Genomic DNA, 12,966 nt, shown 5'->3' with positions numbered 1-12,966 from the left:
GAGATGAGACATAAGATGGTTCTTTTGCTGAGGCAAGAAACCAGAGGAAGAGATGACCAGGGAAATATAGATCACCCACGCACAAGACTCTCTGAAGACATCTGGGCATTGGAGGGTGCTTTTCACAGCAGGAATTAATAAGGCTTTCTTATGGAAAATTTTTTTTGGTCAGCAGGAAGTGTGACCCCAAAACCAGAAGTCTTGGAATATGCAAGTGCCTACCGCCCAGGTTTCATTATGGCTTTGATTGAGGAAACAGTACAAACTGCTCCTGAGCCATCCCCCCTGCTCCCAAAGCAAGAAAGATTCCGGGGCTCAGAAGTGCCTCCTTCCTTCTGCAAAAGCCCTAAGGGCTGGTGGCTCCACCCTGCCTGAGAAGCACAGTTTTTGTTCAAGAGATACCTAAGGATAAAGCCAAATATAGGTACCAAGGGCCATAAGCCAGGAGGCGGGCCTTCCCCGAGTGACACACTCTCAGATGCCACCACTGGCCCCCAGGACGATCAGCAAAGCAAGCTGACACATCTTGCCCTGAGTCACTTCTCTTTCTTGGCAGTGACTGAATTGAAATGTTCTTACTACCGAGGCCCCACCAGTAAGTCTGGGAGCTAGCACGCTCCCCTCAGATTTCCATATAAAGAAGTCTGGGATGCCGCAGATATGAATGGACCCCACATTCAGAGATGAGTGTTTTTATTACCCACTGAGGCCAGCTAGTCTGGATCCTTCTGTGTACCTCTGCTTCTCCTGTTCTCATGTCTCCATCTCTACTCTTTTTTTTTCCCCCTAAGACAGGGTTTCTCTGTGTAGCCCTGGCTGTCCTGAACTCCCTTTGTAGTCCAGGCTGGCCTCAAACTCACAGAGATAACACCTGCCTCTGCCTCCAGAGTACTGGGATTAAAGGCGTGCACCACCACGCCCGGCTTCCATCCTGACTCGTTACCTTGATCAAGCCCCCACCTGCCAGAGAATAGAACCCTCCCTGACACTTGCAGAGGATGCTGGGACTGGGTGTCTGGACAGCTGGAAAAATGAGCACATTTTGGTTCCTGTATAGGATAGCGCTGCAGGCCCAGTTGAGACAGTAGAGCTGTGGGCTCTGGACTGCAGAGACCAGGGCAGGCCCGAGCAGGCCAAAAGCTCTTCTTCTACCTGTCATCCCTCTCCCCAAATCCATGGCCAGTCTCCAAGAGCCATCCAGGGGACCTGGGACATCCTCCAGTCAGTCTCTGGCCTGGATCCTGGGTGGTCCAACAGAGCCAGGACACAAGGAATCCTCTCAGGGCAGACACAAGCAGCTGAGCTAGGACCTCCAGCCTGCGTGCTCCCTAGAGAAGCTCCGACCTGCGAGGCAACCTGCTCAGGTCTGACTCCATGAGAAGAAAGCAAGGACCTCCTCAGGAGGAGGAAGAGGAGGAACTAGGTTGGGCCTTACTGCACAGGAGTGCAAAGGCTCTTCCCCCACCCAAGCCGGAAGTCCCACCTCCTCCGAGTGACTCTCATTCGGTGACTTTTGTCTAAATCTCATGCTACTAGAGCACTTAAAACTAGAAGACTTTATCCTGAAGTATAAACTGGCGCAGAGAAGGGGCCTCCCACAGCCACCCCAGAGAGTGTAGAAACTGAAAGGAGACAAGGTGAGCGTTCTAGAAACTGAGCTTGTTGCTCCTGGATCCAGTTGCAGGGACTGTGAGCATGCTCTGTATCTGTGAGACTTGAGTTTCAAAATGTTGAGGACCTGCAAGTACACACACACATACACACACAGATGCACAAAAATACACACATGCACACATATACAAAAACACATACATACACACACAAACACATATACATACATACACACACAGACACACAAAAACAACATACATACACACACAGACACACAGACACACATACCCCTCTAGCGTAACTACGTGTGTAATTGGGGGGTTCTCTCCCTTCTATGGCACAAGATCTAGGGCTTGAGCTAGACCCTGCCCAAAGCACTGCCAGGACAGAGCTAGGGAGGTGAGGTGGGAGTGCTGTCTTGGCCCATTAACCCCTTAGGGACCAGAGTCCAGGCACAATGCCCTTTCCTGAAATGTCGTTATCCTCACCCATTGGACTCCTGAGCTTTGTGGAGGGCTGGGTTCTTGAAGCCCTGACAGATATAGCTAACATCTTCTAAGGGCATTCCCAGGGAGCTAACACATCCTCCTCTGTGCTGAGCCCCCAATCACCTATCCCCGCCCCCCACATCTCCGTCCCAGGGAGCCTTCACAACTGCCCCACCCCTTCTCTACCCCCTTGAGCACCTCCTGCATAGAGAGAGATCCATACACCTCATGGGTCCTGCTGCTCCCCTAGTCGCCCTTCCCTGGAGCAGCCCCCCTCCCCCATACACAGCATGTCACTCACTGTGCATGGAAACTTCCCTCGGCTGTCACCTCACAAGATCCCCTTCTCCAAGTATCTTAACACAAGCTCATGACACCCTAGGGAGGGCAGGGCCCTATCCCACTTGCCAGAGGGGATCCAAAGCTCAAACATTGAGGGGGTCCCCAGAAGCAAGAGACGGGGTCGGTTGCGCTTAGCTGGAACGGCTGATGACCATGAGCATGGGCTGGCTTCAGAGAGCTGTTGCAGGTTTAAAGACTCGTGTGTGGAACTAAGGAGTGAGCGCGACGGTGGCTACCAGATGGCACGGTAAGTGCCTCTCAGAGCCCACTTGAGCGGACAACCTGCGACGGTCAGGATGCCTACAGTGCCCATCACTGGGAACCGGGAGCCAGGCAAGCTAGAGGGGGTGATTTCCAAGAGAGACTCTCTAGATGAGCAGAAACCTCCTCACAGCACCAAACGTCTCCAGAAGCCTCACTTGCCTCAGTCTCCCCTCCAGGCCACACTCCTCCTCCCCACTACTGACCCTAAGGGGCCCCGTGGCATTCTATGCAGGACCCAGGTGCTTGTCTGCTCCCAGCAGCCCCACGAGTAGGAGGAGGGACAGGGCCGAGGACTCCTAATTACTTCCAGCACTGTGCCAGGGGTTTCTGCACAGCGGCCCGTTTGGTCCAGCATCCGAGAAGGTCTTTACTCTGCCCACCCCACCCCGCCCCTTCCCCTCTCCTATTCTCTGTAACTTAAGAATTTGGCAACAAGCTGGGCGTGGTGGCGCACGCCTTTAATCCCAGCACTCGGGAGGCAGAGGCGGGTGGATCGCTGTGAGTTCGAGGCCAGCCTGGTCTACAAAGTGAGTCCAGGACAGCCAATGCTACACAGTGAAACCCTGTCTCAAAAAAAAAAAAAAAAAGAATTTGGCAACAGTCCACAGCTAGAAGCTAGAAATGCAGATCCCAGGCTGTTTGGTCCCCAAATGCCACACTCTGCATCTTTATCCCAAACCTAGCAAGCACCATGCAGACCAGGGACAGAGAAGGACCAACTGACACCAACATCCCAAGAGCTCAGACAAGAACCCTGTGAACCCGTTGCAAGCCTGCCCCCTACCACAGCTCTGCTGGGGTGAAAGACACAGACCATGACTCTCAGGGAGAACAGGCGCCATATTTAAGGACACCATCCCAGACACGCCAAGAAAAACCAACACAGGAGCCCTTCTGACCCTAGGAGCTCTTCCTCCTTGGCCTGAGAATCCTGGTGGCACAGGCAGCGCGTGCATCAGCAAGCTCGAGTCCTCCTTGTCTCACACATTAACATGTTCAGAGAGAGGCCAGGGTCCTAGAAAAACCTGCTGAAGGGGCTGAGCTCCGAGGCATGTCCCCTTTGACTTTTAAACCCTCATATTTATTGCTGGCTCTCTTTGCCCTCAAGGTACCTTCTGTGCGGATGGTGAAGGGTGAGTCCCCCAGGCGCCGGGCAGAGAACTGGCCTCCCAAACACGTCATCAGGAAGCAGAGAGTGAAGAAACCGATGCCGAGGACAAACAGCCTGCAGGGAGACAGGAGGATGGGTCAGCAGAGCACAGGAGCCATCGGGGGCCTCATGTCCAGCTAGGAAAGGCGCAAAAAAATGTTCTAAGCTTGAGCCAATGGACTGGGTGAGGTGGTTACAGGAGGCTCAGGAGTTCAAGGTCATCCTCAGCTACATAGCAAGTTGCAGGCCAACTTGGGCTTAAATGAGCTCTCAAGCCAACAGAGAACCAGTGAGCGAGAGAAGGGGGCTTGCGGAAGCACTGCACCGAAGAACCAACCAGAGTGGAGGGTGGAGCTCCAGGGCCCAGGAGGCTCCCACCTCCATGGGACAAGACAAAAAACAAAAACTAAGAAACAAACAAAACTGACCACATAAAAAATAAACAATAAGGGGCTGGAGAGATGGCTCAGTGGTTAAGAGCACTGCCTGTTCTTCCAAAGGACCCGGGTTCAATTCCCAGCACCCACATGGCAGCTCACAACTGTAACTCCAAGATTCTGACACCCTTACACCAACACACATAAATTAAAATTAAATAAAATATTTTAAAAAAATAAACAATAAGAATGTGCATATAGGAAGAAGTCTGAGCAAAGGTCAGCCTCAGGATAGAGGCAAGTTCCCAAAGGAAGACGCATGGACCAGCGCCAGCTCCCATGAGCCACTAGGAATGGGTGATCTGGCTAGGGATGTAGCTCAGCAGTAGAGTGCTTGCCTAGCACACAATAGACCCTAGGTCCAAACTCCAGCACGAGGTAAAAAGAGGGGGGAAGAAAGGGAGGGACATTATAGGTGCCTTCCTAGATGGGACCCTGGCACAGGGTAGACCATCTGTTTTAACCAGCTCCCTGATGACTCTGGTCTACACTGGCATGTGAAAAACACCGATACGGATGGAACAGTGAGACCCACTGCTCCCATCAATCACCTGGGCCACCCTCAGCACTGTATACACAGCCTCCACCATCTGTCCTGACCTCACTCATCTGTGTCCTCATAGGGTGTCACATTCGCCCATCACTCTTCTGTGGTAATGTCTCCAAGGCAGGGCCACATCCCCTCTGCTCCCTCCCCACCCCCCACTGTGCCTGCTCTCTCCACACACTTCTCGATCAGTCGCACACACCCTGACTTGTCAACCTGCACCACCGAAGGAGTAAGGATGTGGAGTGTCACACAAGTGTGCCCGCAGTCATGCAGGGAGGGAGAGCAGGCCAAAGCATGACATCATGCATTCTTTCAATACATAGTCATTATCTAAGAGGCGGCAGACACTGGAGTGACCCAAAGTGACAGCAGGAACCCAGCCTCAGAGTCCCTGCCACAAGCTCAGCAAGACCCAGCTTTCCACCAAACAAGACTGAGCTGTCAGCACAGCCTGGAGGGGCGGGGGGCAGAGGCAGAGGTTTCAAGGCCCCAAATTCATCAGAGGACTTGATGAGCTGGCAGGGCTGAAAGGAGACCCTCCCTTGCCCCCAGGTCGGAGTGAGGAACCCCACCTGAAATAAAGCCAGAATAAGGAGAGCCCCCCAAAGTCATGCCAGATGCTTTCACCTGCCCCACTTCCATTATGTCCCCAATCCTGGTGTCTGTTTGTGTCTTTCTGCAAGACTTGCTTTATACATTTCAAGCTGCATTATTTTAAACTGGTGGAGTAGTGTTTAATTAAAATTTGGTCCATTAAAGAAAATGCGTAATTGCAAAAGAAAAGAACACAACAAATTCTGAGCATATAGTTAAGAAAAGCTGTTGGAAATTGAGTCAATGAGCCAGGCATGGTGGCACACACCTGCAGTTCCAGCACTCAGGAGGCAGAGGCAGGTGGATCTCGGGAGTTCGAGGGCAGCCTGGTCTACAAAGTGAGTCTAGACAGCCAAGACTACACAGAGAAGCTCTGTCACACACACACACACACACACACACACACACACACACACACAGAGAGAGAGAGAGAGAGAGAGAGAGAGAGAGAGAGAGAGAGAGAGGTCTGTGGGGGGATCATGGTGAGCTGCAGTAGGAAGATGGCACAGAGGACACTCTTCTTACTTCAAAGGGACCTCATTGAATCCCTTTAAGCCCAGAATGAGGTTCAGAGAACACCGAAGCACATCTAGTGGGAGACCTACTATTCTTCTCCCAGCCTATCCCCAGTCTCTCAGTCCCCACCCTCTCTCAGCCATGAGGTTGTATTTAGGGTTGGAGATGAGATACAGGATGCTTGACATGAGGAAGGCCTACACCTTCAGCCTGGACTTTGAGGCACCAATCCACTCACTTCCTTAGCATTTCTCTACCCCACCCCACCCCCACCTTCTCTCTCTCTCTCTCTCTCTCTCTCTCTTTCTTTCTCTCTCCACCTGGGGCCTATGCTCCCCAAAAAAACAGCTGGTGGTCATTTATAGTAGATTCAATGGTTCCATCCATCCAGGCAACATCTCAGGGGCACCTACAAAATAAAGGCCCTGCCAGGAGCATCCCCAGACCTTCCTTCCAGAAATAAAGTTAGGATGATGTAACCAGAGGGTTCCCCATAGCCTCCAATATAAAGATCTGAGGGGACCCAAAGAAGACTGGTAGCTGTGGGTCCGCATCAGCCTTGACAGACCAGGAGGTATAAAAGTTGCAGGGCTGGAAAGGTCGCCTTGCACAGGGGAGTCCTGCCTTCCTGGCCACACCGGAGGGAAATCCAGCTCCGGGGCGAGGGCGCTGTCCGTGGTGCTGGAGACTGTTGTCTGAAATCATCACACCAGAGCCCATCGGAAGCCAGGCTTCCAGCAGTCCACAAAGCTGACTTGGGATTTGAGACCACCCAGAACCCTCTCAGGTCGCCCGACAGGGCAGGCGTCCAGGATCTCTCTGGAGGAGCCAAAGTCTTTCCAGAGATGCTGTTAGCTTCCCTGAGTCCTTAGGTCAGGGATTTCTGAGACACTCCAAATAACACTCTGAAAGCCAGGCCCTTAGCTCTCTCTGACTTTACAGACCTTGGCATTCACATAGACAACCTGACTGCTGCTGTCCCTCGAGGCAGCCATCTCAGCCCCACATAACCAGTCCAGCATGCTGATGGTAAGAGCCAGGTGGGCCATGTCTCCCCACCCCCAACCCAGCTGGGTACAGGAGGTTGTCTGGAGGCACCAAGGATCAGCCCAGGGCCTGAGAGAAAAGCCAGCACCTGCCTCAAGGTTTATGACTAGTCTCCACCTGTAGCCTAGTCCCAAGTCCCACCCCTCACTATGTTGTCCATCTCCCCCTCTGCATCTTATGGGGCCCACCTGCCAAACATGGCAATACTTCAGGCCCCCAGGACACCCACCACCCTCTCCCCAGCCTGGTCTAAGGGTCTAGCTCTGCTGGAGCCTGGGAGAAGGAAGTAGGGTCCCCTTCTGAGGACCAACAAGTCCTAGTGAGTCCCTCATAAATTGCGCCCCTGCCTGGCCAGGACTGTCCACGGTAAGGGAAGAAAGGGAGGCGTCGCATTTCCTGCTATGCCTGTCTAACCTATTGGAGATCTGCGGCTGAGAGCGAATCCCCAATAGAGGAGGTTCTTGCCCCAATCTTTGGGACCTACCTGTCAGACTCAGGTTTGTGCCCCATAGGAAGATGAATGAGATGCAAAGGCAGGGATGGGGGGGGGGTGGACTAGGCAGAGAATATGGGCGGGCCAACCTAGAAGGTGACAGGCGGGACAGCAGGGGTGCCTTTAGGTACCCCAACTAACTTCGAAGCTCAGATGGGCCCGACGCGAGGTGGAAAAGACCTCAAGGGGCAGGAAAGGGACTTGCTGACTGGGGCCACTTTGGAGCCCAGGAACTTGATCTTGGTGTTTTCTGACCCCATTTTGATCTCTCCATACTTGCTATCACCCTAGTCTCGATCAACTCAAGAAAGGTCCAGACTTGTACCGCACACACACACACACACACCCCGCGCGCGCGCATATATACATACCCCAAACCCATCTCCATCCGTTTCCCCATCCCCATGGCCCTCACCGAGAACAGCCTCTCGAACCTCCTTTGCCATTCGAACTTGCACCCCCGAAGGGACCGGCTAATCCCAGCTCCACCACAAGCCCCTTGGGGAGGTCTTGACCTCCCCGCGCCAACCAGTAGAGAACTTTACCGAAAGGGTCTCAGGGTGACCAGGCATCTTCTGACCATTATCTTCCCATCGGGGTTGACTGTGATCATTGTTCAAACTTGTCTGGGCGAGAAGCCGCGGGCGAGGCCGGACGCACCGTCCGGGGCCCGGCTCTGGCCGCCTCTTGGAACCGCGAAGCCGCAGCGGGCCGTAGCCGGGGGTCGCAGCGCCGAGGGCGCGCGGGGCGCGGTGGCTTGGTTGCTCTGCAGCCCCGATTGGGGGACCGCGCGGCCTGGGCGCGCAGAGCAGGGGTTTGGCGAGAGCTCCGGGCCAGGCGGTCTCTGCGTCTCCGCCCTCCCCGCTTCACATTTTGGGGACGGCGAGGCGGCGCGCCCCCAGATCGCCGGCCGCGCGTCTGCCTGCTCAGGCTCGCTGGCTGGGCGGGACGGCGCCGCGGCGCGCAGACGGGCTTCCCGCGGCGGGCGCCCTCATCCCCGGGGCCCGCGCCCTCGGAGCCGGCTAGAGGCGGCCCCAGGCCGGCGCCCGGGCCCCTCGCACCTTCCGGCCGCGCCGCTCTGCAGCCGCGCGCCGCGCCGCGCCCATGATTTGGGGGAAGGGTCGGTTGCGCGCACGCCTGCCCTCGCCCTCCCTCCCTAGCCCGGCTGCCTGCGTTCCGGGGTCCGCGCTCCGGGGTCCCGCTCGGCTTTACAACCCGAGGCGCCGCATTGTTCCCTCTGAGGAGGCGGACCGGGAGCGGCGGCGTCGCGCTTCCTTGGCGCGTGGGCGCCACCTGGTGGCCGCGGCCCCGTCGCGCTCCCTCCCCGGGCTGTGCGCGGAGGAGGGGAAGCGAGGCAGCGCGGGAGCTCGGGGCCTGTGGCCCTGCGGCCCTGCGCCCCACCCCTTGGCCATGCAACTTCCTAGGGACTCCAGCATCCTGGACAGTCCAGGCTGCTCCGGAAACTGCAAAGAGCAAGGGAGATGGGCGCGGAGATGGGACCCTTGTCCCTCCTGCGGGGCATGAGCCACCCCTCCAGAGCTTCTATACTTGCGGCTTCGCTCAGCGACACCCACCCTCAGAAACAACCCGAGTCCTCCCACTTCTCATTGGTCTATAATAAGCTGAGTCGGTGGCATTCCGGTCAGGAGCCATCAGCCGTGTGCCTGGGGTCTAGCCTCGGATCCTCTTAATCAGTGAATGATAAAGGGCTGGAGTCGGCGGGCTTTGTACTATACAACTAGTGACCCAAAAAAACAGCTCACCAAGCTCTTTAAACTCCCAAACCCACAGGCTTGACTTTCAGCATTGTTGAGCCTTGTGCATATTCCCCGCATGTGTGTGGTATGTGTGTGTGTGTGTGTGTGTGTGTGTGTGTGTGTGTGTGTGTGTGTGTGTGTGTGTTGCTCTGGGGCTCAAACTCAGGTCGTCAGGCTTAGTGACAAATATCTTTACCCTGTAACCATCTTACCGGCCCGTCAGTCACTTCATTCCTTACAGTTGATGTGGCTTTGGTCTTGACAGCCAGGAATGAAATTATCACCCAGGCTTGTGGCAGCTGGAGGCACCCAGACAAGAGGCATGATTTAGAAGCCCAGCCGAGACCCCGTTGCCCTCAAACATTTTCTTAGCCAGCCAGCTGGAGTGCCCAAATTTCCCTCCGCCATCCGTCACTCTTTTTCAGTGAGGCTCGGTCAGCCTGTCCTTGCTCAATGCAAATGTGTTACCTAGCGGAGGTAACTCATCAACTTGCCAACACCAGTTTATCACTCCTTTTCACACAGGCAGGGAGTAAGGCAATAAGATAACGGCGCTCAGGACAGGTGAACGCTGGTGAAGAAGCGGGAAAGGCAGGCAGTCTGAGACACCACTGCTGAGAAAAGGCTCCCAGGAGACAGGGCAGGCTGCAAAGGGCCTGGGGGTGCCAGGTGGTTGGATGGAACCAGGTTAAGATGGAAAAGAGTAAAGGTGCCCTAGTTAGGTGCCTGTTATTATGATAAACACTGTGACTGAAAGCGACTTTGGGAAGAAAAGCTTTATTTAGCTGACACTTTCACTTTGTTGGTCTTATGAAGAGAATCAGGGCAGGAACCTGAAAGCAGGGACCTGGAGGCGGGGACCTGGAGGCGGGCAGGGGGGGGGGGGGGGCTGGAGGCAGGGACCTGGAGGCCGGGACCTGGAGGCAGGAACTGAAACAGAGGCCACAGGGAGTGGCTGCTTACTGGTTTGCTCTCCAAGACTTGCCCAATGTGCTTTCTACACCACCCAGGACTACCTACCCAGGAGTGGCACCACCACAGTGGCCTGGCACCTCTGGCATTATTAATGAAGAAAATGCTCATAGGCTTGCCTATAAGCCAATCTGATAGGTGCATTTTCTCAACTGATAACACTAGCTGTGTCAACAACAACAAAAACCTACAGGGCACAGGGCTTCCTCCTGAGCCAGGGAGGGACAGCCTTCAAAGACCATCTTTGTACTCAGTGCCCAAGCCTTTGGGGGCACTTCCTGGTGGGAGTCGTGTCTGCACGTGGTAGAAGTCTAGTCTTGGGTAGTGCTGATCCATGCCTTCTTAAAGCCCTGCGGCTCTACAAGCTCTTCAAAGTCAAGACATTTGAGTGGGGTCCGGGGAGAGGGCTCAGCATGTTAAGGCATCTGCCACCAAGCATGATGACCTGAGGCCCATCATTAGGAACCACAAGGTAGGAAAAAGAACTGACTCCCTCAAATTGTTTTCTTTACCTTCACACATGCAACATGGCATACATGTGATGTGCCCACACACCTGCACCCGAAATAAATAAAATGTAATGACGGACGAAGAGGAAGAAGAAGAAGGAGAAGAAGAAGAGGAGGAGGAGGAGGAGGAGGAGGAGGAGGTCTCCTCTGACCAGGCACCTCGTATCCCCCCAAGCTCAAGGGGTTTTGTTTATACCTAGTTGACCTCCCTGAGGGTAGGACCTCCCTAGTAGGTATGACTGACAGTGTACCACCTGGGGAGGTGGCCTTCCCTCAACCAGAAACTTGGATTTAGAAGATGGCAAAGGAGCCAGGCGTGGTGGCGCACGCCTGTAATCCCAGCACTTGGGAGGCAGAGGCAGGCGGATCGCTGTGAGTTCGAGGCCAGCCTGGTCTACAAAGTGATTCCAGGACAGCCAAGGCTAACACAGAGAGACCTTGTCTCAAAAAAAAAAACCAAACAAACAAACAAAAAAAGAAGATGGCAAAGGACACTGTCAGCTAGGTGTGATGGCACACATCTGGCATCCTGGCACTTGGGAAGTAGAGGGAGAAAGATCAGGAATTCAAATCTAGCCTTGACTATATAGTGAATTTGAGTCCAGCCTGGGTTGGGTGAGACTGTCTCAAAGGGAGGTATCTCCCCACTGCCCACTTCCTCTGGGCCTTGCTCTATTGGATCTGTCCATAAAGGCAACAAAAGGATTGCCCACCCCACCCCACCCCCGCCACCGTCTGCCAGCCTCATCTCTACAGTGCAGCTCAGTGCACATGGCCCCCTTGCTGGATACATAAGGAAAGAACATAACAGCTCTGTGCCTCAGTTCCCCCACTGTGAATCAGGGTATTTATAGCACTAGCTTCGAATGGTTGCTGTGATGGTTGCTGTGAGAATGGAGCCTGTGTGGACGCATGCCATTGTGACTGTCTGCTGTAGCCGGCGCTGCTGGTGCCCTACCCATCTCTCCTCTGCACACTAAAATTATTGTTGCTGAGACACCCTTCAGCTCTGCCTGAAGATTCTGTCTGATGGCTGCGGGGATACGACCACATTCAGAGAGAACACTGAAGTGCCCCCCAGAAACACCTCTTGCCTGCCTGTGTCCCACGTAGGTGTGATGCCCTGAGCTACATTCACCACGCGCTCCAGGTAAGTCAGCGCTCTGGTTGCTGAGGTGGCCATTGCTCTGTGGTGCCCAGTGTCTGGAGATGGCTGCTCCCTCTGCTCTGCATCATCTGTCAGTCTTCAGCCAATGCTCCTGGGGTCAGCTTCTAGACAGACTACTGCACTCACCAGAGCCTTGTGGAACAGCTCAGGGTGGTCACCCCTGAGCCACAGGAGATTCAGCTGTGGAACTTAGCAAAACAGAAGCTTTATTCCAATTAGGCCCCTGAGGTTGTGATGGGGCATTGGGTGTGTGTGTCTGGGGTTTGTATTACTGTGTTTTATTTCGAGGCAGAGTCTCACGTAGCCCAGTGTCTGTTCTATTGTGATGAAAAGACACCATGGCCAAGGCAACTTGTAAAATTTAATTGGGGGCCTGGCTTACAGTTTCAGACCTGGCCCTACTGAGTGACACGCCTCCTAATCCTTCCCAAACAGTCCAGCTGGAGACTGAGCCTGGGAAGGCCTTTCTCATTCAAGCAACCACACCCAGGCTGCCTTCAGACTTGCTTTATATTGACTCTAAATTCCTGGTCCGACTGCCTCTGCCTCCCGAGTGCTGGGATTAAAGGCATGCGCCACCACGCCCCTTGGCTCTTTTCTTAAATGTTAATGGGGAGCATCCCTGTGTAATCCATCTTGGAGCAGGCAGAAAAAAAAACGGACGCTATTGTTGTTAACTTATCAGTAAGACCTAATAGTGTTTATTATCAGGCCTGTAATTATTATTACAGCAGTATTTTCTAACCCGCTAGCAATCAATCAAGACACAGACACCTGTTATATTTTAAAATAGCCTTAGTTAACCTGGGGCAGGGCAGATATGGGCTTCCTGCCCCAATGCCATGCCATCTGCTTCTAATTTCTATCAAGCTACCTCCCACCCATAAGCCTAAATCCTTGCTAATGTTCTTCATCTGGGCCAATTTTTCCTCCACGCCTGTCATGTGCTTCTCCTCCACTTAACCAATGATGGCTTTCTTCTCTTCTCTCTTCTCTGGTCTCTCTTCTTCCCAAGATTCTCTCTGTCTCCCCAAGCCTGGGAACCTTAACCACGACTATCTCATTCGC

At 54.1% G+C, this 12,966-nt stretch overlaps 1 protein-coding gene across 1 annotated transcript in view; it reads right to left on the bottom strand.

The window, feature by feature from the left end:
* Positions 1-8,708, bottom strand: part of MGAT5B (alpha-1,6-mannosylglycoprotein 6-beta-N-acetylglucosaminyltransferase B) — a 68,040-nt gene extending 59,332 nt beyond the window's left edge. The window contains exons 1-2 of the mRNA XM_084749583.1: positions 8,038-8,708; positions 3,818-3,930 (exon numbers count right to left, since the gene is read on the bottom strand). Coding sequence (XP_084605709.1) covers positions 3,818-3,930; positions 8,038-8,105 — 181 coding nt within the window. The 5' untranslated portion in view covers positions 8,106-8,708. The remainder of the gene's footprint in view (positions 1-3,817; positions 3,931-8,037) is intronic.
* Between the last annotated feature and the right edge of the window lie 4,258 nt (positions 8,709-12,966).

Source organism: Acomys minous, assembly GCF_964271855.1.
Source record: "Acomys minous genome assembly, chromosome: 12".
Lineage (NCBI taxonomy): Eukaryota > Metazoa > Chordata > Mammalia > Rodentia > Muridae > Acomys > Acomys minous.
The sequence above is the reverse complement of the archived record's forward strand: the minus strand, read 5'-3'. Positions and strand labels throughout refer to the sequence as shown.